Source organism: Penicillium robsamsonii (assembly GCF_028829455.1).
Source record: "Penicillium robsamsonii strain IBT 29466 chromosome Unknown utg000003l_segment0_segment0, whole genome shotgun sequence".
Classification (NCBI taxonomy): domain Eukaryota; kingdom Fungi; phylum Ascomycota; class Eurotiomycetes; order Eurotiales; family Aspergillaceae; genus Penicillium; species Penicillium robsamsonii.
Genome location: NW_026643221.1, coordinates 258370 through 281548, shown reverse-complemented (window position 1 = coordinate 281548; position 23179 = coordinate 258370). Strand labels below are relative to the sequence as shown.

The window sequence follows — 23179 nt, the reverse complement described above, 5'->3', positions numbered from 1 at the left end:
CGGGGTTGGGATTAGGGCTTGGAGGGCCAGTTGACCCGAATTGACGCCGACCGAATCTCCGAATCCGACCCTCCGCAGCCAAGATGGGCCTTAAAGTAAATTGCGGGATGTTGGAGGGAAATTGAACCGATAGCAGATCCATGATACCAGTCTCACGACTCTATCACCTTACTGTAAACCAACATGACTGTCCAGCCGTGGTCCTATCCAGCTGGGTTCTCACCAGCGGCGGTCTCTCTCCCCCTCCCAGCAAACGGTGATCGCTCAAGACGAGACCGGCAAGGCCACGATCTACCACGATGCACCACTCCCAGTCCCCGAACCGCACATGGTGCTGGTAAAGACGGTCGCTGTCTCTATCAATCCTTGTGACTGGAAGATGCCCTCGCGCTTTCCCACTCCCGGAGCCCGGATCGGGTGCGATTTTGCCGGCACCGTGCTCTCCATCGGCCCTGAAGCTGCTCGCATCCGACCCGACCTTCGTATCGGGGATCGCGTGTGCGGTGGCATCCACGGGTCAAATCCTATCGATCTGCCATCGGGCAGTTTCTCGCAATACGTGGCTGCTCATGCAGACCTGCTCTTGAAACTGCCAAGCAAGATCTCCTTCGCGCAGGGGGCCGTTCTCGGAGGCAGCGTATTCGCTACTCTGTGGATTGCTCTGTACGAGTCTCTTGGTCTGGAAGGGACCCCAGATGCGCCTCTTCACGATGATCCACCACCTGTGTTGGTCTACGGGGGTAGTACCTCCACTGGAACAGCAGCTCTCCAAATTCTGCGGCTGTATGTTCTCATCCAAGATTACGCGTTCTACACTACTGACAAATGCATACAGCTCAGGATATCGTCCCATAGCCACCTGCTCTCCCCACAACAACGACCTCGTGAGAGCCGCTGGCGCTGAGAAGACCTTCGACTACCGATCCGAGACCTGTGCAGCCGACATCAAGAGCTACACCAATGGCCGCCTTCGCCACGTTCTCGACATCATCACTGACCTCCAGTCCCAGCTGACCTGCTACGACTCCTTCAGTCGCGTGGGAGGCAAGTACACCTGCCTTGAACAACCCGCCGAGGAATTGCATATCCGACGCACCATTCGCAAGGAGATGATTGTTGGGCTGGCTGCCAGTGGTAAGGAGATTGCCCTGGCCGACGGCTACGAGCGCACCGCCAACCCCCAGTTGCGCGCCGACAGTGGCAAGTTCTTCCGGACCATCCAGCGATTAGTAGACGAGGGCAAATTCGTTCCTCACCCCGCCAGGACGGTCGAAGGAGGATTCGAAGGGATCTTGAAAGGTCTTGAGATTCTTAAGTCAGGAGGGACGTCTGGGGAGAAATTGGTGGTGTTGCTCGATGGCGGGTATCCCTGAATTTGTTGGGCAGTATAAGAAGATACGATATAGCTTTAACAATGCAATCGTTTCCACTTCAAACTCCGTTTGCTCATAGAATATGACTATCCCACTTGACTACCGGGTAACATTAAGATGCTGATCTAAAAACCGAAACGTCCTCTGCACTACCAATCCGATCGCGCCAATCTTCGCCTGTAACCCGCCTTCCTCCGGCGACCTCGCGATCCAGATCTCGCGCTGCTCGTCGTCCAGATGCGCCAACGCATCAAAGACACGGAGCACATCGCTCTCCGGCTCCAGATACAGCGACTGGGTCGCCCCTGACACCAACACAGGACACTGGACCTGATCCAGCCGACTGGTCCCATCGTCGCGGGCGAGCGTATACTTCATCATATGTCGCAGCGTCTCCGTCGGGTAGTCGACGCCAAAGAACCACATCGCGAGGCCAACCTCCCACTTGGCCTGGAACGACGCTGCCATCGCCATCGACATGACGCCGTTGACGACCCGTGAGGGCACCCACCCGGCGTTCCACGCGTTCAGCATGGCCGGCGAGACGTGGTTGCGCACAAAATCCCACATGTCGTAGAAGGGGTCGATCGAGACGCACGCCCCGATGCGTGGGTCAGCGGCCGCGCGCAGGGCGTAGTACCCCCCCATCGAGGCCCCGACGACCGCGATGCGCGACAGGTCCAGCTGCGCGGAGGGGTTTTGCTGCATGTAAGCCGTCAAGAAGTCGAGAACGCGGCCGATGACGACTTCCCAGTCCGGGCGCATGTGCGTCTTGTCACGGCGGAGAGCGATGCCCTGGCCAGGTCCCTCGAAGGTGAGTACGGCATAGCCCAGTTGGGGTCCGCTGGCTGCGTAGACATAGTACAGCTCTTCTTGGATTGAGTCTGCGCCGCCGAGGCTGAGAAGCACGGGCACAGGCTTGGTGCGGTTGAGCGGGAGGTAGAGGTATGCGGGGAGTTGGTAGTTTTCAAACGGGATCTTGAGCTGGCTTGCTTCGCCGGTGTCTAGCAGCGGTAAGGTGAGAGCGTAAGTGTCCAGGACCTGCTGCGCCAGGGGCAGGACGCGAGCGTCCGGCGCCCCCGGTCGGTCGTGGAACATGTAGCCACTGGCGCGGTAGTAGTTCGAGGCGCGGAGGTAGGCTCGTCGTGCGGAGACCGTGTCACCAGATTGCAGGGCCTCGTCCCCTAGGGCTTTAGCTTTGTCGGCCTGGATGATCCACGCCCGATGCCAGCTCTCTGGGTCATCGTTGATGATTTGGCTGGCGGCCACAAGGCATTCGGCGATTTCGGCTCCACCGTAAGGGGCAGCGGAGAGGATGCGGATGAATTCGAAGTTGAAAAATTCAGATTTGAAGAATCGATGCATTATTACTGTATTCTTGTGTTCGATTCGACGGGAATAGTCGCATGGCCACCTCAGGCCTGGGAAGTGCTGTGCATAGTTAGTATAGTTACTCTGACACGGCGGCATCTCCGACTGCTTCGGGAGGCGTGGTGAAGAGGCCCGAATCCGAGTCCGACTGCCTTCGCGGCCTACCTCTTCATATTGACTACCAGACCTCACATCCAGTCACTCTCAGACCCAATTATTCTCAAATAAACCACAATGACGCTCGATCTCCTGATTGTCTCTGCGGGAAGCCTAGCCCTAAAGCTCCTCCGAGTGACTCCTCTCATCACCACCACCATCCTGTACGCTCCCCTTCCCACTCCCTCTTCTACAACTCAAACTAACACACAGCTAACAGTCTCATTAACCGCCTGGCCCAATACTTCGCCCTCTCCACCTTCCTCCCCCCTCACACCTCCCCCAAGAAAATCGACCACGTCGGCGCCGCCTTCCAGCACTGGCTGCAGACAGTCGTTCCCCGCGTCTGGACTGGCGTCATCGGCATAGTCCTCTTGACTCGGGTTGCCCTGATTCTGAATCTTTTCGTGCGCCCGGATGACCTCGCTGGCAGCAACGCCCGCTTTCTTTACGGTGTTGGACTCTTCCTATCGTTTGCGCACTTGGCCGTGGCGCCCAAAATGTTGAAGTTTGAGAAGCGCATGATGAGTCCCGAAACTGTTCCGCAGGTCGCAATGGAGTTGCTGGCCGGGTGGATGAAGGTCAACAATGTAAGGTTCTGGATGGTGGATGTGCCCTTCTGGGTAGTTGGGGTGTGGGCCACCCTTGAGGGCCTGAAGGCGTAGGTAAAGGAGTGAAGTTGGGTGCCTAGACGTCTGAAGGTTGAGAGGAAAGAGAATGGAGGTGCGCAAGTAGAAGGCGGGATGGATAGAGATAGTGTGACTGTTGGGGTGCTGGGTGGTTGAATAGTAAGCACAATTTGGAGCTGTAGGCTCTAGAATGATTTCTGGATTTTGGTTAAGTGAATCTCTCTATATATTCCTATACTCCGAAGGGCATAGAACTGAGAGTCGTATACACCCATTTGATGCCCTAATGCCCGAGTTTAGCCTAAATATAGACCACCCCTTTTACAGCTTCATACGGTATATTGTAAATCAGCAATCCATTCCGAGATAAAATTAGCCCACCGAAGGATCTATGATTCTTCACTGACTTTTCTCTCACCTTTATTTCACTTTACTTCACAATTGTTTCATTGACAAAAGTATTTACATAACCCGTAGCGGAAATTCTGGCGGCAGGTTGCAGAATTTGACCTAAACTTTCAGACTAGATCAAAAATGAGTGCGTGCAGCCCTGAGCACTATGTCCCTTCGTGCTATACGCAAGATCATTTATGAAGAGACAACCGAAATTGGCCATTTCCTCTATTAGAAAGTACTCAGACTGTAACTTTCAAGCAAATGCAATAGAATTCTGATTGTTTTAACACGCACATCTAGTAGATATACTACTTTCGGGGAAACAAATCCCAACAAATCCTCAACTCACCACAATCTTCTACCGAACAACCCGACGGTACTGCAAAATAGGCCCCGTCTTCGCTCCGGTGACATGATCCTTAAGCTTATACTCCTGCTGGACCTCCCCACCGGGAACAGCCCGAAAGTCATACTGCCAGATAATGTGCGCCAGCGTCAAGAGGGCTTCCAACTGCGCCAAGCCCTTACCGATACAGCTTCTCGTTCCCAGAGAAAACGGCATAAACGCGCTGCGCACGTCGCAAGTGTCGTCTACAAGCCAGCGATCGGGGTCAAATCGGAATGGCTGCGGGTAGATGGTCGGGTTGTTGTGGGCAGCGTAGATCCCCACGCCGACATCATAGCCTTCGGGCACGAAACAGCCATCGACCGTTGTGCCACCGGCCTCGACCTCGCGCCAAAGCGCACTCCCCGCAGGAGGAGACATGCGGAGTGCCTCGTCAATACACGCACGCAGCAGGCGACAAGAGTTCAGTTGGCTTCCTCCATGGATTTCGTTCTCCGAGTTGAAGCATTGGCGGACTTCTCGGGCAACCCGGTGGTAGACTTCGGCGTTTTGGCTGAGGTAGAACATCGTTGCGGCGAGAGTGGTGGCGGTGGTATCGGAGCCTGTTGCAAGGAGGTCAGAGAGCAATCACAGTATGTGGTGCTAAACGAAGGCGATACTGACCAGCAACAATCAGAGTGGCAGCCTCTCCACTGAGTTCATTCATGTTCATAGATTCGCCAGTGACAGTATCCTTGCTCGTCTGGAAGTAGGAAAATATATCCCGGCCGGCGAGGAGCTTGGTCTTCTGCACTCGTGCCCTGACTGTACTACTAATGAACTGGATGAAGCGGTTACGGCCGAGGATGGACTGTGCGAAGAGCCTCTTGTCGCTACCGAAGAGGGCGACAATAGGTGCCTGCAGGAGGACACTGACCCGGACATTGGATTCTTCGATGGCGCGGATCACTGACCGGTATTTCTCTTGGCGCAGGGTGTCGTATGATGCACTGAAGATGAGTGAAGACATGATGTCGAAGGTCAGGTAGTCAACTAGATAGTCTAGGTGTGAGTGCAACTTCCAGTCGGGATGAGTGTTGACTTACACCACTTGGCCATATCCTGCGGCGCGCTCCATTCGCTAACAGAGCCGGCATCTTTGACAATCAGCAGGCCGCAAAGAGTTCGAATCAACTCCTGCACCCGAGGTTCAAAAGAACGAATGGCTGCGTCAGAGAAACCCTGGCTCATGATGCGTCGTCGCTGGGCGTGCTGCTTCTTGTCGCGCATGGTAAGGGTGTTGGCTGTGCGATGGACAAGCGTATTGTACACTTGCGACTTACGAACTTTTGCACCATAGCCATAGATGTCTAGAAGTATGGTCAGAGATTGAAAGCTTACATCTCAGTATTTTCCTACCTGATACTGCTTTAGCGGTACCAAAAGCCAGCCGATCTGGGGCATATCGGATGTAGTTGCCTTGAGAGTCAATCAGTGAATAGGAAGAAGAACAAGGCCAGCGAGAGCTACCATATTTCTGATGACAACGCCAGATATCCTCGTGAATGTCACCTTTCCATGCGTGGTATGCAGCATAGAGATTAGTTATTCGGCCGAGCAGCGGTCCAGGGTACTGTGCAAGTGGGTGAAAGATGAGACGATAGATAGCCAAGCCAAACAACTATCAGACGAGCAGGTTAGCAAGCCAACGCGATACAAAAAAAACATAATTAACATACAAAGAGACCAAAAAACGATAAGGCAATAGTCGCCCCTTTCAACAAGGCCACAGGGGCGTTCAACAACACTCCCATCATAGGATTCATTGTTCTTCGGTCTATAGTGCTGGGCCGCTTGCCTCGATAGTCAGAGAGCTCGGTCAGCAAGTATTATCTATCGGCGACAAATGCTCAGAGCCCGACTCCGAAGCCGGACATCCGACTGGGCGCCCACGACCCCGAATGCAACTGATATACATACGATAGCTATGTCCGCCGTAGCAACAATCGACGACGGGCATATCACATTGCTTCTTCCTTGACTTTCTGAGCGCTATGGCACCCAAAGACTTCTTTCCACCTGCTCCTCTTGACCTTGGTATGTCTGTGACACTGCTATGACTTAGGGCATATCTAACAACCCTAGACTGGAATAACATTGGCATCAAAGTCCGCGAGGGTATGTTGTTGTCTTCTGAATGAGTAGTTCCAGGCAGTTATCTCACAAATTTCAGTCAACGGACATGTCCAATGTCGCTACAATGTTGCGACTGGATATTGGAGTGAGCCCGAAGTTATCAAGGGTATTGACCTGACCATTAGCGGACTCTCTCCTGCTCTCAACTATGGTAGGGTACCTTCATGGTAGTATTAATTCGGTGCTAACATACTAGGGCATAGGCCAGCAAGCATATGAAGGAATGAAAGGTAAGATTCCTCGGGACCTAATGCAATCTGTTCAATTACCAAGCTCATAGATACACAGCCTTTCGTGACCCGCAGGGTCAAATCCGCATCTTCCGCCCGGAGGTACACGCTGCGCGCATGGCCCATTCCTGTGAGGTCGTCTCCATTCCCCCTATTCCCCAAGAGCATTTCACTCGGTCGGTAGCATTGGCCGTGTCGGTGAACGCCGAGTTCGTTCCCCCCTTTGACAGCAGCGCTGCCCTTTACATCCGACCGCTGGTGTTTGGCTCCGGCGCTCAGATCAATCTTGCCCAGCCTGAAGAGTACACATTCTGTGTTTTCGTCATTCCCGTCACCAGTCTTCTCGGCACCAAGCCAGTGGATGCGTTGATCATGGAGGAGTTTGATCGGACAGCTCCAATGGGTACAGGAAATGCCAAGGTCGGTGGAAACTATGCTCCTGTTCTGCGTTGGGCTGCCAAAGCGCGCGCCAGGGGGTATGGAATTCCGCTACACCTCGACAGCAAGACGCGCACTGAGATTGACGAGTTCTCGGCTGCGGGTTTCATCGGTATTAGAAATGATGATGGGGAGACTACCATGGTGGTTCCGGATAGCTCATGTATCATCCAAAGTGTCACCAGCGACAGCTGTGTCCAGCTAGCACGCTCGTATGGCTGGTCGGTTGAGGTCCGGCCGGTTCGTATCTCCTATCCCTGCAATTGCACGTCTGCTAATCATCCCAGATTAAATACACTGAGCTGCCCGAATTTTCGGAAGTCTTGGCTGTAGGAACGGCGGCAGTGCTTGTGCCCATTGGATCCATTACCCGCGACTCGCTCAAGGATCTGATTGTCTACCAGCCCTCGGAGGATGGAGGTTACCCATGTGCAAACAGACTCTTCAAGTCGATCGGCGAGATTCAGCGGGGGTTGGGCAAGGATGTCTTCCATTGGTGTGTGCCGGTGCATGAGCCATCTGCGTACTTCAAGTCTCTCTCCGACCTTGAAGCCGCCGCACTGGCCTGATCACTTATGCTATACCCGAATGTTTTAAACAATTTGTGCCATCCCTTACGTTTGTTCTATGTTATTGTGTCTTATTTGGGTTCAATTGGTAATTAGCAGTCTCCACGGTAGCCATAAAAAGAGAATCGTTGCAAGTATCTTGACCAGGCATATCCCCATGAGAAGCGCTTCAGATTGCAACTTAAGCAATGGTACTGCGAGATGTAGATTTGTAACTTGCTGTCTCCATCGCGCACGACCAGAATACGTACCACACATTTGCCAACGATGCAAGATATTATCATCTTGCATGAGATCTAATAGTCCATTTCGGTGCCTAGCCCTAAGTCGCCCCTCCGATATCCGACTTTGGCTCCGACTTCACGGAGGGCATTTCGGAGAGCAGGCATCCTTCGGGATGCACAGACAAATCTAATCAGTGTATATCTAATACAACTGAACCGCCAGTCGCCTGAGACATCAATCATATTCACACAGCGGTGTTACGAGATCCTCACAATCCATCTCAACCATGGCTACCGCAATGACCGCCACCGCAACCCCTGTTCCTACTGTAGCATCTCATGCGCAAGACACAACCCTACCTCCACCTCCCAAGGGTGACATCACTACACCTGTCCTCTTCGCCCAGAACTTCCAACAGCCCAGCACGGGATACATGTTCATCAAGAACCCTCCTCCCGCGGGTGTTCCCTATACCAACATTCGCGGCGAGCCGGCAATGGTCACCGTTGAGGACCTCCGCGGTAAGGAAGACAGTGTCAACCTCGACCACGACTCGCTCCAAGTCCTGCAGGGCCTGACCGACGTTCCGCGCAGCCCCGATGTCAACTGGGACAGCATCCAAAGCGTAGAGAAGACCTTCTACCCGGCCGTCGAAGCGACCATCAAGTCCTCCATCCCCGGCGCTCACACTGTGCACATCTTCCGCCACGGCATCCGCCACTCGCAGAACTGGCCGGTACCCTACAACCCCCCGGCCATGATCGCACATCTGGATCAGACCGGTCCTGCCGCCATCAACCGCGTGCTCAGACACATGGGACCCGTGGAAGGACCCCGGCTGCTGCAAGGCCGCTACCGCATCGTGCACTTCTGGACTCCCCTCAACGGGCCCGTCTACACTTGTCCCGTCGCGGTCGCCAGCTCCGCTACGGTTAAGGATGAGGACATCCAAATCTTTGTCAGTCATCTTGGGGGCGTGGGCGGGCTAGACATGCCCCTTGGACGGCCGGTCGCGAAACCCGATGCGTCGGAACAGTACCGCGAGGATTTTGGGGCGCCACGCTATTCGGACGGCCAGCGGTGGTTCTACCTCAGTGGCATCACCCAAGATGAGGCCTTGTTGATCCAGATCTTTGACTCCAAGGCGTTGCAGAAGGACAGTACCGTCCAGGGGGCAGAGCCGTGCATTCGGCCTTCCGCGATCCCCGGACTCCACAGGGAGCCCCCGATCGTTGGAGTATTGAGGTTTCCTGCTTGGTTTTCAGCGATGAGTGATTCTGTTGGATATAAATTGATCATATTTGTGTTTTGCGTTCTCGGGCTTGACCTTGGTTGTTCTCTTTGTGTCTAGCTCCTAATTGAATCTGAATTGTCTGTGGATTATCTACAACTACACTGGGTCTACTCCGTAATCCACTAAGCTCTGCAACTTTAACTACATATAGTAATATGTAAAGTTTTAATCCCAAGCCACCTACTGATTAATAATGCTTCGCATGCTTAGTTAACTAGCGAAGAGGAGAACCCTGTAGGCAGTATGCTGCTCTCTGGAATACGGGTCGATTCAGCCCTCGTAATTCCACTTCATACCCACCGAGGCATACAAATGGGACATGGACTCCCGTTCAAGAAGCGAAGTCAAGAGTTGTAGGAGTGTGTATTGCCAATCTTTGTCTATCTGTAATTTGCATCCTCCATGCCTATATAGTAGAACTGCGAGTAAGGAATAACCGCACAGGATTAATACCCAGTTTGAGGGTGCGGTCCTCTCTACACTAGTTAGTTATGTTCGCTATTACCAACTAATTCTACCAATGACAGCCTCTTATTCAGCTTGTTGTACATGAAATATGTAGGAAACGGTCTAGAATTTCGACGATCTTTCGGACTCGGACTCGGACTCGGTGATGAGTAAGACAGCTTGAAGAAGAAAACGCAGAGCCCTATTACTATGCCCTACTTATTCTTCCTTCGTTGCATCTTGGCTTGAACAGGGAGATTACTGTGGAGCTGTTCAGCGGATTGACCAGTAACCACCGTCATCATGTCAGCCTCAGACAGTACGAGCAAGCTCAGTGACGCCGAGAAAGCCACCTCGGCTGAGACCCTGAAAGAGGTGCCTGCCACAGATGCTGCTCAATCAACTGCCCTGACTGGGCTGCCGTTGTATACGGTCCTGGTTGGGTTGGGACTGGCCTTGTTCCTGGGGGCCATGGATATGGCCATGCTTGGCACAGTCAGTTTGACTTCTTTCTGCCTTCTGAGGATACTATTCGGCTAACTAGAAAGTTCTTTGTCTGCAATAGGCCGTTCCATCCATCACTTCGACCTTCCACACGACTGCTGATATCGGCTGGTATGGCGCTGCATATCCCCTCACCATGTCCTCCATCCAGCTGCTGGCCGGCAAGATCTACGCCCAGTTCCCACAGAAGCTGGTGTTTCTCGTCTTTTTTGGCTTGTTTATGCTGGGCTCATTGCTCTGCGGAGTGGCCGTTAACTCGCCCATGTTCATCGTTGGACGGGCCATTGCGGGTGTCGGTGCAGCTGGTGTGCTGTCGGGGACGTTGACCATCGTCTCTGCCGTGGTCCCCCTCGACAAGCAATCTCTAATCTTGGGTCTAATGATGTCTCTCGTAGCCTCGGCCGTCGTGCTCGGCCCGGTCATTAGCGGTCTCCTGACGGACCACACCACCTGGCGCTGGTGCTTCTACCTGAACCTGCCCTGTGGCGGCGTCACTCTCCTGGCTCTGATCCTCTTCTTCCGTCCACCCAAAAGGCCCGTCCGTACAACGCCGCTGTCCATCCCCGAGCTGATCAGGAAGCTCGATCTGGTGGGCTGTCTCGTCTTTATCCCCGCGGTGGTCATGCTCCTCCTTGCCCTGCAGTGGGGCGGCGACGGCAGCAAAGAGCACGCCTGGAACTCCGCCACCATCATCGGCCTGTTCTGCGGCGCCGGGGTGTCACTCATCCTCTTCCTGGTCTGGGAGCACTACCAGGGTGACGAAGCGATGCTCCCGCTCAAGTTCTTCAAGGACCTGACCATCATCGCGAGCTGTCTGTACGGCTTCGCCATGCTGGGTGGGTACGTCGTTGTCGGATATTTCCTGCCAGAGTGGTTCCAGATCATCAAGGGCGCAAGTCCGCAAAGCAGTGCCGTGATGTTACTACCCAACGTGATCACCAACTTTATTTCTAAGGCTGTGATCGGAGTCATCGGTTTGTTCCCCTCGCCCTTCCTTTCCCCATCCCCATACCAGAGCCCCATGCTAATTGCCACCAGTCAACAAAACTGGCTACTTCAACCCCTGGCTCTTCTTCGGCGCTGCTGCCCTCGCCATCGGCTCCGGCCTCGAAACCAACTTCCACACCTCGACCCCGCGCCCCGACTGGATCGGCTACCAGATCCTCCAGGGTGCCGCGCTCGGCATCATCCAGGCGCCCACCCTCGGCGTGCAGGTCGCACTTGCCAAGCAGAAGCATCTGATCCCCGTGGGCCTGTCGCTGGTCATCTTCTTCCAGTACTTTGGAAGCAGCATCATGCTGAGTATCTCTTTGACCATCTTCCAGAACCTACTGCGGCCCGGGCTGGTCAGCAAGGCTGGCATGACGGAGGCGCAGGTGCAGCAGTATGTGGCCGCGGGCAACTCGGGGGTGCGCGAGTTGACGACACAAATCGATCCGTCGCGGTTGGGTGTCGTGTTGGAGGTGTATAATGATGCGATTGCTGGAGTTATGGTATGTTTTATGCCCAATTTCACTGGAGGGTGTAGGATTTTGGGGTGTGAGGCTAATCTTTGCTCGTGGTTGTGTAGTGGCTTTCGACGGTGGCAGCATTGCTTGGGTTCCTCGTGTCCTTTGGGTTCCCCTGGAAGAATTTGAAGGCGCAAGCAGAGGAGAATAAGAAGGAGGCGGCCGAGGCTTGAGGTAGTGATTATTTTGAGAGTGTGGAGGGCTGGGGAAGTGGTGAAGTCGTATAGGCAATTCTGTGGCGCGTGTGGGGTAAAGCTAGAATGCAACGCGTATGGCATTCTCCTTTTCACTGGATAAATGTTATGTAGGTAATAATAGGGTGAGCAATAAACCGCAGTGTATGGACAATCATTGTAAGGGGTCATTATGAATACCCAGACTTGCCGGTTGTGGCGTATATCAGCTCTGTTGGCGGGCCATGATCTTACCGGGCTTTGGATAACACCGCTGATGCTGGTAGATTGACGGGTTAGAAGAGCAGGGAGTGCTGTCAGCGAAATGAGCGTAGATTATAGAGAGTCTTCAGTCAATTGAGATTGTAGCAGATGGCATGAGACGATTTGACCGTTACAAGCCGAAATCTTGATAGGGACGGTATGATCACGCTCAGGTTGTTTTTGCGAACGGCTGCATTGAGAGGACTTGGAATGCACCAGTCGAGTCAGATTCGTAGAACTACTAGCCCCCTTACAACAGAGTAGAGAAAGAACAGGTATTCCTGCCAGCCTAGGTGCGCCTATGCCATCATCAGTGTCCCGGCATCAGCATCAGCATCGGAAAATGATACATAGTGGTCGTGGAAGGAGGAGCAAGGGCAAATCCCATCCACTAAATCAACTCCGCCTCAAACCCGCGTAGCCCAGTTCAAACACTTGTGCACCATCCTCGGAGTTATAGTAGCAGCTAACTCCGAGCCGAGGCATCGCCTAAAAGATCGAGGTTGAATTTAGCTATGAGCTTATCTTAATGTCATTCCGACAGCCTGATCGCATCAAAATAAGCTATGGCTCGTGATAGGTTCCCCTGGATGGCGTGGAAGGTTCGACTCCTGGCAGCGCATCGGATGCGAGTGATTAAGCAAAATTGCGCTTGGTAATGGGATCAGATCTCACGGTTGGCCCTAAAGGTTGACAGAGTTTAATCTCACTTCTGCTGCTTTGATATGTTGGTATGCAGGACACTGGTAGAATCGAAATTGATTATTATCTCTTGTGTAGCTGAGGTGGGAGATCTTACAGGTATTATTTATATGCTATTCATGTGTTACAACTTAACTCAACATTCGCCCTAATCCCTCCATTATAAAGGTAGTGAGTTAAAAAGTCATTCAAATTTTGTATCACAATCATGAGCTAATTTCGAAAAGTTTAGGATATATCATAAATAATTACTCTGTATAATTCCTCAAACGCTCCTTGATATCCCGCACGATCCGACACAACTCCTTCCCCTTGCCCCCGCGCCGCGACGGATCGCTCCGATCTAGGATCGTGTCCAAAAGTGCGGCGGGGATATGGCCCTCCGTGCGGTCGCGGATGGCGTGCAGCCGCTCTTCGATCTGGTTCAGCATGTGTGTGCTCACCTGGAGCAGAATGCAGATTTGCAGGTCGCGTGTGCTGCTGCCGACCTCGAACCCGTCAACCTGGAGGTTCGGCAGGGTCGGCAGGAAGTTGGAACCCGAGGGGTTGGCGACTACCGAGTCGTGGATGAAGGAGAAGACGCCCTCGTAGAGCTGAATCACGCTGGTGTAACCGGTGAGGAAGAGGAGGGTGAGGGTGGTGTCGAGTTGCAAGGAGTTGGCAGGGCAGGTGCTGGGGTCGGAGTGGGAGGAGGAGAGGGAGGCCCCGGATGCAGAGGCAGAGGAAGAGGAGGAGGCGCGAGAAGCGGAATGAGAGTCTGAGGCCGATGAAGGTCCCGGCAGTGGTGGGAGGGGATTGCCTCCCAAGGGTGAAGAAGGGGCATGGGAGCCAGTCTGGTTCAGCATGGTTGTCTCAACCGTCGCAGTCGTTGTCTCGTCTGCTGTGTGAGTGGTGGGCTCGGTGGATCCCGGCGGAAACAAGGTGCCTTTACATCGCTCCAGCTGCTTGAGGATGTCGAGGAGCTCCTTGGAGCTGTGGAGCATCTTTCCGATCACGTAGTTGTGGCCACCCTGGCGGCCCTTCTCGACCTCCAGATAAGCTGAGCGGGAGGCTTGCGAGAAAAGCAGAGTTCCTGCCACTTTGCCCGAGGTGACCAGCCCAACGTCTTGCAGCAGGGCGCGATTCAACTTGCCCATTCGCGCAATGCATTCGTTTTTGATGTTCACAATGTCCATCTCGCGATGGCGGGACTCGCGCTGGGGCGTCTCAAACTCGTTCAAGTCGCCAAAAGACTGCAGTGAGGATCGGAACCGGTTCCCTCCTGCCAGGGATCCATGGTAATTCCTACCCGCTGGAGTCCCCTCCCGGTGATCTGGGGGAAGATGTGTGAAGGCGTCCATCCATGACGACCGATTGTTGTCCTCAGCCATCGGACGAAAGTAGTCGAAGAATTCTAAGCCCCCTGAAGGAGATTGTGGAGTGAGTGCGGCACTGTACCCAAAGCCACGACTGGCAGTCATATCTGGCAGGTGGTCAATGGAGTCCAGCAACGGTGTCCCGTCTGTATCCAGCACGCCATTCGAATGTAAAGGAGAGTGAGGAAATGGATCAGGATTGGACAACTGCCGTGTGTGATTGGCTGGCCGCGAATCCCACGGGTTTTCCATGCTCGGGGAATGTGAGGGACGACGAGGATTCTGCGCACCAGTCATATCCAGCAAGTTAGGATCCGAGTCTCCTAGATCAGCAGCAGTCACGGGGGGTTGTCCCGCAACAGTGGCCGCATGAGGATCATAGCTGGACTCCGTGTGGTGCAGGGATTGAAGAGAAGTGGGTGGTTTCGTCCGATGCAGTTGAGACATGATTGTCACACAGCGAACATGAGCTTTGAGGCAACGACGACATGGAGCCATACTCGAGTTGGACACTGGCCGCTCACAGCGTAGTTTCTGGCCCCGACAACGATCGCAGGCAGATCGTCGGGACTGCTCGGCCACCGCGACAGATGGTTCGGCCTCATTCATGACAGTCGGGTAGTCCGTGGGTAAGTAAGTCATTCCAACCTTGGGGATTAGCAGCAGTAGTTGCTATGTATCACGATCATCCACGTGGAGGTGTTTGTAGATCTTTATAGACCGCTCTATTACCCCTCTGGTGAGATGATTGTACCTCGTTTCCTCTCCATCTTACACCCGGGGGGCAGAGTTAAAATCCCAAAACATGATCCACCACGGGCATCGTGCAGGACGCAAATATCCCGCTTGGCTGTCCTTTTTCCCAATGCAGCTAAGTTGCCCCTCATCTGTGCTTACTCTGCAACAAAAATAAAAATTTGCTCCGAAGATTACTGAAATGGGGGGCGTTGACATTCGGTGTTTGATGGTCCACTTAGCTTGCGGCTGTGGTTTAGCATGCAAGGCCCCCTGTCGACTTATATTAATAGATGACTGAATAGATTAGACTGCCGCAGGATCCTACTATGATACGATACAACCTAACTCGGTCAGGGCGGCATGTAAGCCAGCTGGCCTCATTTGGACATAAATGTATATCTTAAGCGAGACGAGCCAATAGGCTCTATACATAAGCCGAGTAAGCCTTTTGCCACTAAGCTTGGTCTGTGGCTAATATGAGTGCATTCGACGAAGGATACTGGTGCGATTTTTAGCTTTTCCCCACTACCTCTCCTATCGCCTTGTGTTTTTTTAACATTCGAGATAGTCCGCAAGGGCTGAAAGCATATAGTCCACAGTGCGTTGGTCGACTAGGTCGGTTTCGTGCTTTTATTTTTAATCAAGGTTTCTTTGTTCCCGTCTTCATGCATTTAGTCTGTCTCCATGGACCTCATATGGCCCCCAGGGGCCGCCCCGCCTGTGAGCCTCGGACTTTTTGTTGGAGGAAAAATGCTTCCATCTTTCTTGATTTCTCGTGCGTCCAATCACAACACCGTCAGGCCCACACACGGGGGTGGGAGGGTCTGTGCTAACGGGTAGGCCCGTAGCAGCTCTGCTAATGGCCCAGACCACTTTTGGCCCCTGAGTACTCGGGCTCCTTGTCCGATCTCTAATTCGGATCTCCGACTACGTGACGAAGTCGGTCAGATTACCCTCTCCGCCCAATCGGACACGTCCAGGAGTGTGTGCAAAGTCAGCACTTCTAAAGCCTAAAGGGGTGTGGGGGGAAAAGAGACAAGGCTCTGACATGATCCACTGGGGAACACGACCACGATGCATGCGAGTTCGTTTTGGGACTTTTATCTGCCTTGAGATTTTCCCAAGAGTGCGGTAGGTGAAGAGAATTATCCGAGATATCCTATTTGAGCCTCGATACTGCCCACAGCCTCAATAAACGAGCGTTAAGAATCACGATCACAGCAGTCTTGCATCCTTATTTTCTGCGGATCACAGACCATGACCAACAATCAGGGTTCCATCGCCAATGATGTCAATCTGGGCAATCCCATTTCTGACAGTATCTCAGAACTGAGCTGGTCGCCCGTCGCAAACCATCTGGCAGTGTCGTCATGGGACCAGGTGGTGCGCATCTACGACGTTTCGCAGTCGGTGAAGGGAGAAGAGAAAGCAATGTTCAACTTCCCAGCGCCTGTTCTGAGCTGCGCCTTTTCGCCTGAAGGTACCAAGGTGTTGGGGGGAGCCGCCGACGGATCAGCGCGACTGATGGACCTGGCGGCAGGGAAAGAGGCGCAGCAGGTCGCAGCCCATGATGCTCCCGTTCGCTGTGTCCGCTTCTTCGGGAATCCAGGCATGCGCGACCCCATCGTGGTGACCGGGTCGTGGGATCGAACGGTCAAGTATTGGGACCTGCGCCAGGATCGACCCTTGGCGACCCTCCAGTGCCAGGAGCGAGTCTACGCAATGGATCTCTGTCAGAACCTTCTCGTCGTTGCAACTGCCGAACGTCATGTGCATATCGTGCAGCTTAGCAACCCAGGCCAGATCTACAAAACGGTGACCAGTCCCCTGAAGCATCAAACTCGTACCGTCACTTGCATCCCAGATGCGTCGGGGTTTGCGATCGGGAGCACCGAGGGTCGCGCCGGGTTTCACTACGTGGACGAGAGCAAGTCCAGGTGAGCTGTTCTTTTCAGTTTAAAGAAAGAGAAGTTTACTCTAACAATTGTGGTCGCAGTCAAAATTTCACTTTCCGCTGCCATCGCGACATGTCTGCTGGTAAAACCGCGCAGAATGTGTACGCGGTGAACGACATCTCCTTTCATCCCAAGCACTACACTTTCAGCACCGCCGGTGCGGATGGCACCTTCGCTTTCTGGGACAAGGACGCGCACCACCGTCTGAAAACATTCCCCAGCGTCGGGGCCCCCATCACCTCGACGGGCTTCAACCATGACGGCAGTATCTTCGCCTACGCCGTGAGCTACGATTGGAGCAAGGGCTTCCGCTACAACACCACTGAACATCCCACGCGCGTGGTCTTCCACCCCGTCGACGACGCCGAATGCAGGCCCAAGAACCCTGTGAAACGATAAGCGCAAATGTGCCAAGAAAAGAAAAACTAGCCCATCCTATTGCCAAGATTGGGTTATCAATGCTTAAATTTACTACATACAATAGTCCAGATCGGTGGAATTCACCCAGCTCTGGTTCGTAATTAGGATAGTAATTAATAGGGTACCCTTACAGATTAATAATAGGGTATCTTTAAGAAAAGGGTCTCTCCCCTCCATTTCTTCATTTTTCCACAACTCATACTACTAGCATATGATCGAAGTTTTCAACCCTCAATTGCTTAGGAGGGAGGGTAGTTGAAATCAGAAGAATTCAGTATCCAGCATAGATACCAAAATACAGGTTGAAAACATGAATTAAATTAGGAAGTAATTAGCAGGTGACTTGACCGCTATTTTATGTGTGGGTGAATCTTTCTAGAATAGACTGTTGTACAACAAAATGTTCACGACTGCAAAACCTTGGCCACCACCTCATCCGCACTCTCATTCTGCACCCCCAATAGGGGGGAATCCGACGCCTCCCACGAAGGAGCCATGACACATCGGTTCTGTCCTTCATCGTACATCTGTGCGACCACTAATTCCAACACCCAGCCGCCCATGCCCGCCTGGAACTTCCGCTGTCCGCTCTCGATCAGGGTCTGCGCTGAGGCGCGCTGCACCGGCCATTGTCGGCCCGTGGCGCGCTGGAAAGCCTCTAGCAGCTCGGTTTGGTTGGTGATGATCGACAGGACCTTCACGAACCGGTTCGCCGTCTCGTCGGGGTGTTGCAGGACGCCGACGACCGACTGCCCGATGCCTGCGAGGGTGGTGGCGGTAAATTTCTCTGTGCCAGAGTCGTAGATGATAGCCGAACCCTGGGCGATGTCGAAGCCCATCAGAGGGAATCGCTTGATTGCCTACACCCAACAGGAAAGAAAAGTGACGAGTCAGCACGACAAAAGTTCCCCTCCCCTCATACACACAAAACAGAAAGAAAGGAATATGCAAGGCTTACCCAATCAATGGGATTCCCCGAGGTAATACCGGTGAACGTAAAGTTTGGATTCGCCTGGGCCTTCGCTCTAGCCAATTCCCAGCCCGCGCGACGATGAGCATGAATAGCCCGGAATTCCGGCAGGTTGCGGAAATCCGGGCCCCAGCCAAAGTCGTCGACGATAAATCGCTTGACGCCGGCGGCTTCGGCGGCCTCGATCATGGTGACCTGTGCACCGATGCCGCCGGGGCCGACCACGCAGATGGCGGCATCCTGGCCTGCGAGGGCAGTGGTCAGGTTCTCGAGGGTGTAGCTGGTGCGGATAACGGGCAGGCCGGCGGGGAATGTCGAGGAGGACTCGGTACGGGTGATGATGGTGATGTTAAAGCCAGCGCGTTGGAGGGCGGCGGTGATGGGAGTGCCAAAGTTGCCCGATGCCCGTGCGGGGGTCAGTTTCAAGGGAGAGGAATTTTTGATCACATAGGGGTAGTAGATATTGAACATACCCCGAAGATGGCAACTTTCTGGATAGTGGTCATGTTTGTATTCTTAGTGGATATGTTGGTAATAGCGGGTGGTTTAGGGTTAGGTTAATATAAACACAATCGGGGAGAGACTGCGTTATAGCGGGGTGATGTTGCAACCTGAGGCATGTAATTCTAATAGAACATGAAAGAGCATTGGGATAACATTCGTAAGCATAAACAGATTCCCGCTAAGATTGGCGCTGGAGTATTGGGGATGTGAGAGGTGCGTGCACTCCAACATTGCCGGGGCGTGGATCGTTTTTAGGCAAATCAGCCGACTGGCTATAGTTTGGAGACAAAGACCACAAGGTTTTAGGCCACAAGGTTTTAGGCTCGGGACGACAATGGCAAGTGGATCAACTGAGGAGTCTGGACTTTGGACTATTTTTCCCTTTTGCGCTTTGCCCGAGTTTTTCTTCCAGGCGAAGCTCTGAGTGTATCCAATTATCTCCCTCGCAAGGTAACTTAGTACTTCTCAGCCCCCAAGGCTGTCTTGATCCTTACCCCACTTTCGTTGTAGAAAACAGACGTGTTGGCATCCTTCACTTTCGTTTGCAGGTACTAGGTACCAATTGGTCGTAATATGATCATGATAACTATCTGACAACTCCGAATCCGAACTCGGGCCTCCGACCGAACCCCCGACCTGAGTACAATCTTCACGCAGTCTTGATCTGATATCCGAACAGAAGGAACAAACACCCCGCACCTCATGATGGGCTGTAGAGAAGAGAGGATTGACTGATTATGTGAACGCGTTCAATCGCCTCTTGACACCCGACCAAGATGCCCACCACCACCATGCGGGCCTGGACATACATGCAATCAGGCCTCCCATCGCAAACAATTGTCCTAGATGATGAGGCCTCCGCGCCCTCAGCGGCCGACCTCGGGCCCGACGAGCTCCTCATCGCGGTCAACTACGTGGCCATGAACTCGGGGTTCACGACCATGATGCGCTCCCTCCCGCCGCAGCCATACTCCCTGCCGCACATCTATAACCGCCAGAAGCGCTTAGGAGTCCCGGAGTTTGAATTCTCGGGGCGCATTCTAGCCGTCGGCTCGGCCATCCCCTCTACTCGACCAGACCTCCAACCCTCAACTCTCGTCCTGGGCTGCTGTGCTGCTAAACGGGTCTTCGTCGAAGGTAAAGGGGCGCTGGCGGAACAAGTCATTGCGCCTGCCGCCCAGCTGATCCCCTTGCTGTCCCCTTATACTGTCACCACCCAAGATGAAACCTCAGGACCGGAGCCAGCAGCACCCATTTCCCTTCTCGAAGCCTCCGGCCTCAGCGCCTGCGGCTGCACCGCCGTGCAGGTCCTAGACCTGACCAAGCTGATCGCGGGGGACAAGGTTTTCGTGAACGGTGGCAGCACCAGCGTGGGTATGCTGATCATCCAAGTCGCGCGTCATGTATTAGGGCGAACCGGCACGATCGTCGCGTCAGGCACCGACGCTTCCCTGATCCGGTCCATCGGCGCTGACGAGGTCGTCGACTACACGGTCCAGCACCCCCTCCACGAGTATCTGCGCACGCATCACGCCGACCGGCCCTTTGGCGCGATCATCGACTGCGTGGGCGTAACGGAGCTTTACACGCACTGCGAGCCGTATCTTGCATTTGGCAAACCGTTCATTAATTTAGGCGCCATGACGGCCAAGCCCACGTTCTGGGGCTTGTTGTCATTTGTCTGGAATCAGCATATGGTGCCCCTGTGGCCGGTATTGCTCGGTGGCGTGCCGAGAGGTTATCAGTTCTATAGTGCACGGCCGAATCGGGAGACACTGGGGAGGGTGATGCGGTTGGTGGAGAGCGGAGAATTGAAGATGGTGGTGGATTCAGTGTGGGACATGAGGGATGCGAGAAAGGTATGTATTTCTTTTCTTTTCTTTCTTTTTGCAGTTGGTAGTGGGTGTTTGGGCTGGGGTTGTGGCTGACTGGGTTTTGGGTTAGGCCTATGAGCGGATGGAGAGTAAGAGGGCTAAGGGGAAGGTTATTGTTCGGGTACAGGAGTGAGCTGGTTAGGTTGCGCTGCTGTGGTGGCTGTGGTAGCGAGCGTGGTTTATCATTGGGAGATGTATGCTGCGAGTGGATAGAGATGGAGGCGGAAGATTATCTGTCTCTTGTAGGTACAGAGAAGCAATCCCGTTCAGGCAGACTACAGGGACAAGAACTAGGATTGAATCAGTTTCAAGCCATCACAAAGCAGTTGATTTATAATGTCATATGTAAAGGGTGGCGTATAGTCATGGACCTCACTAGTAATTCTCACTTCATCGTAGACCGTAAATCATTTCAAACATGCCCTGATTCCACACTACAGCTTAACCTATCCACTCATTCACAATTCATTTGGCCTCATCCACCAGCCCCAGATCCAACAGCAACGGCGTCGTGCCGCAGATCATCGAATGGTACATGGATAATCCCTTGGCTACAACCCCACCGACACGACCTATCGACTACCTGTCACCCTCATAACTACTTCGTGCATCCCCTCAAGCACTATCGAGACCGACTACCCAAGACTATCCACTTCAACATCGGAATCGAGAATAACGAATCATCACGCAATCCTTCAGGCAGCGAAAGAGGTACACGAGGAGGGAACTGCGCTCCACCTACAATAGCTACTGGGCTACCGTGAGAACACAGGAAACGACGTAGCACATCGGCTGGCTAAGGAAGCTGTGTGCCCAAGCAAAACACACCCCTTCCATCCCCATCTCGCGGGGAAGAAGGCATTGATCTGAAGCAAGATTATTACCGAGTGGGAGCAAGAATGGAAGTCCACCACCGAAGCTAAAGCATTGACAACACACTGCCAGGCACGCAGAAGAACGTGTGAATCGAGGCGAGCGGGAGCAATAAGACCGCTAGACCAAAGATGCTCCATGGGCTTCATTATTAGTTGTTACCGTCATATATTGCTTAGACACACCCCTCAAAATCCAACACATGAATGATAGATCCTAAATATACTGCGTGTTGTATAGTGGTAGGATTGGCCAGAGGATCAGGTACTCCACTCTCTAACCTGGCCCATCTCTCCGCTGGATTGCCCTGTCTTGGGATAACGTTACAAGGCGGATACAATAAGACCAATTGTCCGATATATTTAGCACGTTCAACTACAAACTGGATATCGTCAAAGGTTATACGAGCAAATTTGTTTTACACAATCTATGCCTTTTTATCGCATACATTTCAACTAATGAAGCGAAGAAATATCTACAAAAGATTACATGCAAGGGAATATCCAAGACATTGAAAAAGACTACCAAAACTCAACAATGGCCACTTATGAACTATCCTCATGAATATAAGCGAAAAAGAAAAACAAAACGAAAACAAACCCAAATGCCTAGGAAATAGAAAAGCACTGGGTCGGTCTCCCGGGGGGCACGACTGTAAAGCACTTCTTCCAAGGTATTACTGGGTGAGCTATCAGGCACCGTGATAATAGAGCCACCTAGTCTCCCGAAGACCACGGATCACTGGTCGATATTAACACCGACCGTTACGTGTATATTTAGGCCGCTGGAGCACAATAGATTCAAACGTGGCCCCAGCCACACTTCGATTGGCCAATATAGTGATCGCCATATGTACTTGCCCCTCGGAGTTAGCTATCCACCTGGTGGCGTCTGCTCGTAGCTTTTTTTTCCTCGACTCTGAGACAGCGACTTCACAAACAACTGTGGGCCAAGTGTCGCTTCGACCCTGAGGAAGGTCCTCGGGGATCCATGATCTATTCGGTTCTTCGGAGCAAATGATGCCTTGTACTGTTGCACTTCTATGTGACCAAAATGTGTCGCTCACATTCGCACGATGTGCAGCTAGGAGAATTATAAATAAAACTCACCCGTGACGGCATAATGGGGTCTGCCAGGTATCGCAACGATCATGTCCTGGGTATCTGGATTATCCATCTGGTGGAATGCCATTGAACTTCGCATATGCCGTCACTGGATTTGGAGTATTCCGGAGACGAGCCAGAATAGACCGAATGGCTCGAACTGATGAGCTGATCGCTTCCACCACAAAGTCAACATCGAAACAAGATCAGTTGTGCCCATCATCTTGAGAATAGGTGAAGAAAATTCTATGTGTGCGTCTAATATAACCCTCGCCCCTATACTCCAGCTAAGGTATCTGGTATAATGGCAGAGGCATGAAATTGGGAAATTATTATTGTCAACCATTCGCCAACCATTCGACCTCGTCGCTTTTCTTAACCAAGGTTTTGCCAGATAGATATTCTTGTTCAAATTAGTCAACTTTGACTGGTGTTTCGTATATATCACATCCAACAGGTAATTATTCCTATTGGCAATGACTTCAAATCCATGGATGTAGATTTAGCTGACACATCCTGACACTGTATGGAAGTATAGCCTGTGACTCCTCAGGGCAACTATTTCTGGGAGAACACAGGTAGTGAAC

At 52.8% G+C, this 23179-nt stretch overlaps 11 protein-coding genes across 11 annotated transcripts; 7 read left to right on the top strand and 4 right to left on the bottom strand.

The window, feature by feature from the left end:
- Positions 1–83: 83 nt before the first annotated feature.
- On the top strand, positions 84–1373 carry N7447_004809 (zinc-binding alcohol dehydrogenase family protein; the record flags this gene model as incomplete). Its single annotated transcript, XM_057229071.1, has 3 exons — positions 84–95; positions 212–783; positions 836–1373. The coding sequence occupies 3 exons, from the start codon at positions 84–86 to the stop codon at positions 1371–1373; spliced, it is 1122 nt and encodes a 373-aa protein (XP_057084161.1).
- Positions 1374–1472: 99 nt separating this feature from the next.
- N7447_004808 (alpha/beta hydrolase family protein) lies at positions 1473–2738 on the bottom strand (the record flags this gene model as incomplete). The annotated part of the gene is made up of 1 exon (XM_057229070.1): positions 1473–2738. The coding sequence occupies one exon, from the start codon at positions 2736–2738 to the stop codon at positions 1473–1475; it is 1266 nt and encodes a 421-aa protein (XP_057084160.1).
- Positions 2739–2978: 240 nt separating this feature from the next.
- N7447_004807 (uncharacterized protein) lies at positions 2979–3565 on the top strand (the record flags this gene model as incomplete). The annotated part of the gene is made up of 2 exons (XM_057229069.1): positions 2979–3064; positions 3121–3565. The coding sequence occupies 2 exons, from the start codon at positions 2979–2981 to the stop codon at positions 3563–3565; spliced, it is 531 nt and encodes a 176-aa protein (XP_057084159.1).
- Positions 3566–4283: 718 nt separating this feature from the next.
- N7447_004806 (cytochrome P450) lies at positions 4284–6076 on the bottom strand (the record flags this gene model as incomplete). Its single annotated transcript, XM_057229068.1, has 6 exons — positions 4284–4873; positions 4935–5303; positions 5357–5620; positions 5670–5729; positions 5781–5931; positions 5990–6076. The coding sequence occupies 6 exons, from the start codon at positions 6074–6076 to the stop codon at positions 4284–4286; spliced, it is 1521 nt and encodes a 506-aa protein (XP_057084158.1).
- A 228-nt stretch (positions 6077–6304) lies between these two features.
- Positions 6305–7683, top strand: N7447_004805 (branched-chain amino acid aminotransferase; the record flags this gene model as incomplete). Its single annotated transcript, XM_057229067.1, has 6 exons — positions 6305–6347; positions 6396–6428; positions 6484–6597; positions 6650–6676; positions 6735–7354; positions 7402–7683. 6 exons carry the CDS (start codon positions 6305–6307, stop codon positions 7681–7683), a joined length of 1119 nt encoding a protein of 372 aa, XP_057084157.1.
- A 511-nt stretch (positions 7684–8194) lies between these two features.
- Positions 8195–9259, top strand: N7447_004804 (uncharacterized protein; the record flags this gene model as incomplete). The annotated part of the gene is made up of 1 exon (XM_057229066.1): positions 8195–9259. One exon carries the CDS (start codon positions 8195–8197, stop codon positions 9257–9259), a length of 1065 nt encoding a protein of 354 aa, XP_057084156.1.
- Positions 9260–9952: 693 nt separating this feature from the next.
- On the top strand, positions 9953–11834 carry N7447_004803 (MDR family MFS transporter; the record flags this gene model as incomplete). The annotated part of the gene is made up of 4 exons (XM_057229065.1): positions 9953–10144; positions 10215–11127; positions 11192–11646; positions 11724–11834. 4 exons carry the CDS (start codon positions 9953–9955, stop codon positions 11832–11834), a joined length of 1671 nt encoding a protein of 556 aa, XP_057084155.1.
- Positions 11835–13048: 1214 nt separating this feature from the next.
- Positions 13049–14764, bottom strand: N7447_004802 (Zn(II)2Cys6 transcription factor domain-containing protein; the record flags this gene model as incomplete). The annotated part of the gene is made up of 1 exon (XM_057229064.1): positions 13049–14764. The coding sequence occupies one exon, from the start codon at positions 14762–14764 to the stop codon at positions 13049–13051; it is 1716 nt and encodes a 571-aa protein (XP_057084154.1).
- A 1386-nt stretch (positions 14765–16150) lies between these two features.
- On the top strand, positions 16151–17247 carry N7447_004801 (WD40 repeat domain-containing protein; the record flags this gene model as incomplete). Its single annotated transcript, XM_057229063.1, has 2 exons — positions 16151–16830; positions 16890–17247. 2 exons carry the CDS (start codon positions 16151–16153, stop codon positions 17245–17247), a joined length of 1038 nt encoding a protein of 345 aa, XP_057084153.1.
- Positions 17248–17672: 425 nt separating this feature from the next.
- Positions 17673–18709, bottom strand: N7447_004800 (aromatic alcohol reductase; the record flags this gene model as incomplete). The annotated part of the gene is made up of 2 exons (XM_057229062.1): positions 17673–18128; positions 18227–18709. The coding sequence occupies 2 exons, from the start codon at positions 18707–18709 to the stop codon at positions 17673–17675; spliced, it is 939 nt and encodes a 312-aa protein (XP_057084152.1).
- An 809-nt stretch (positions 18710–19518) lies between these two features.
- On the top strand, positions 19519–20749 carry N7447_004799 (NAD(P)-dependent alcohol dehydrogenase; the record flags this gene model as incomplete). Its single annotated transcript, XM_057229061.1, has 2 exons — positions 19519–20601; positions 20687–20749. The coding sequence occupies 2 exons, from the start codon at positions 19519–19521 to the stop codon at positions 20747–20749; spliced, it is 1146 nt and encodes a 381-aa protein (XP_057084151.1).
- Positions 20750–23179: the final 2430 nt, after the last annotated feature.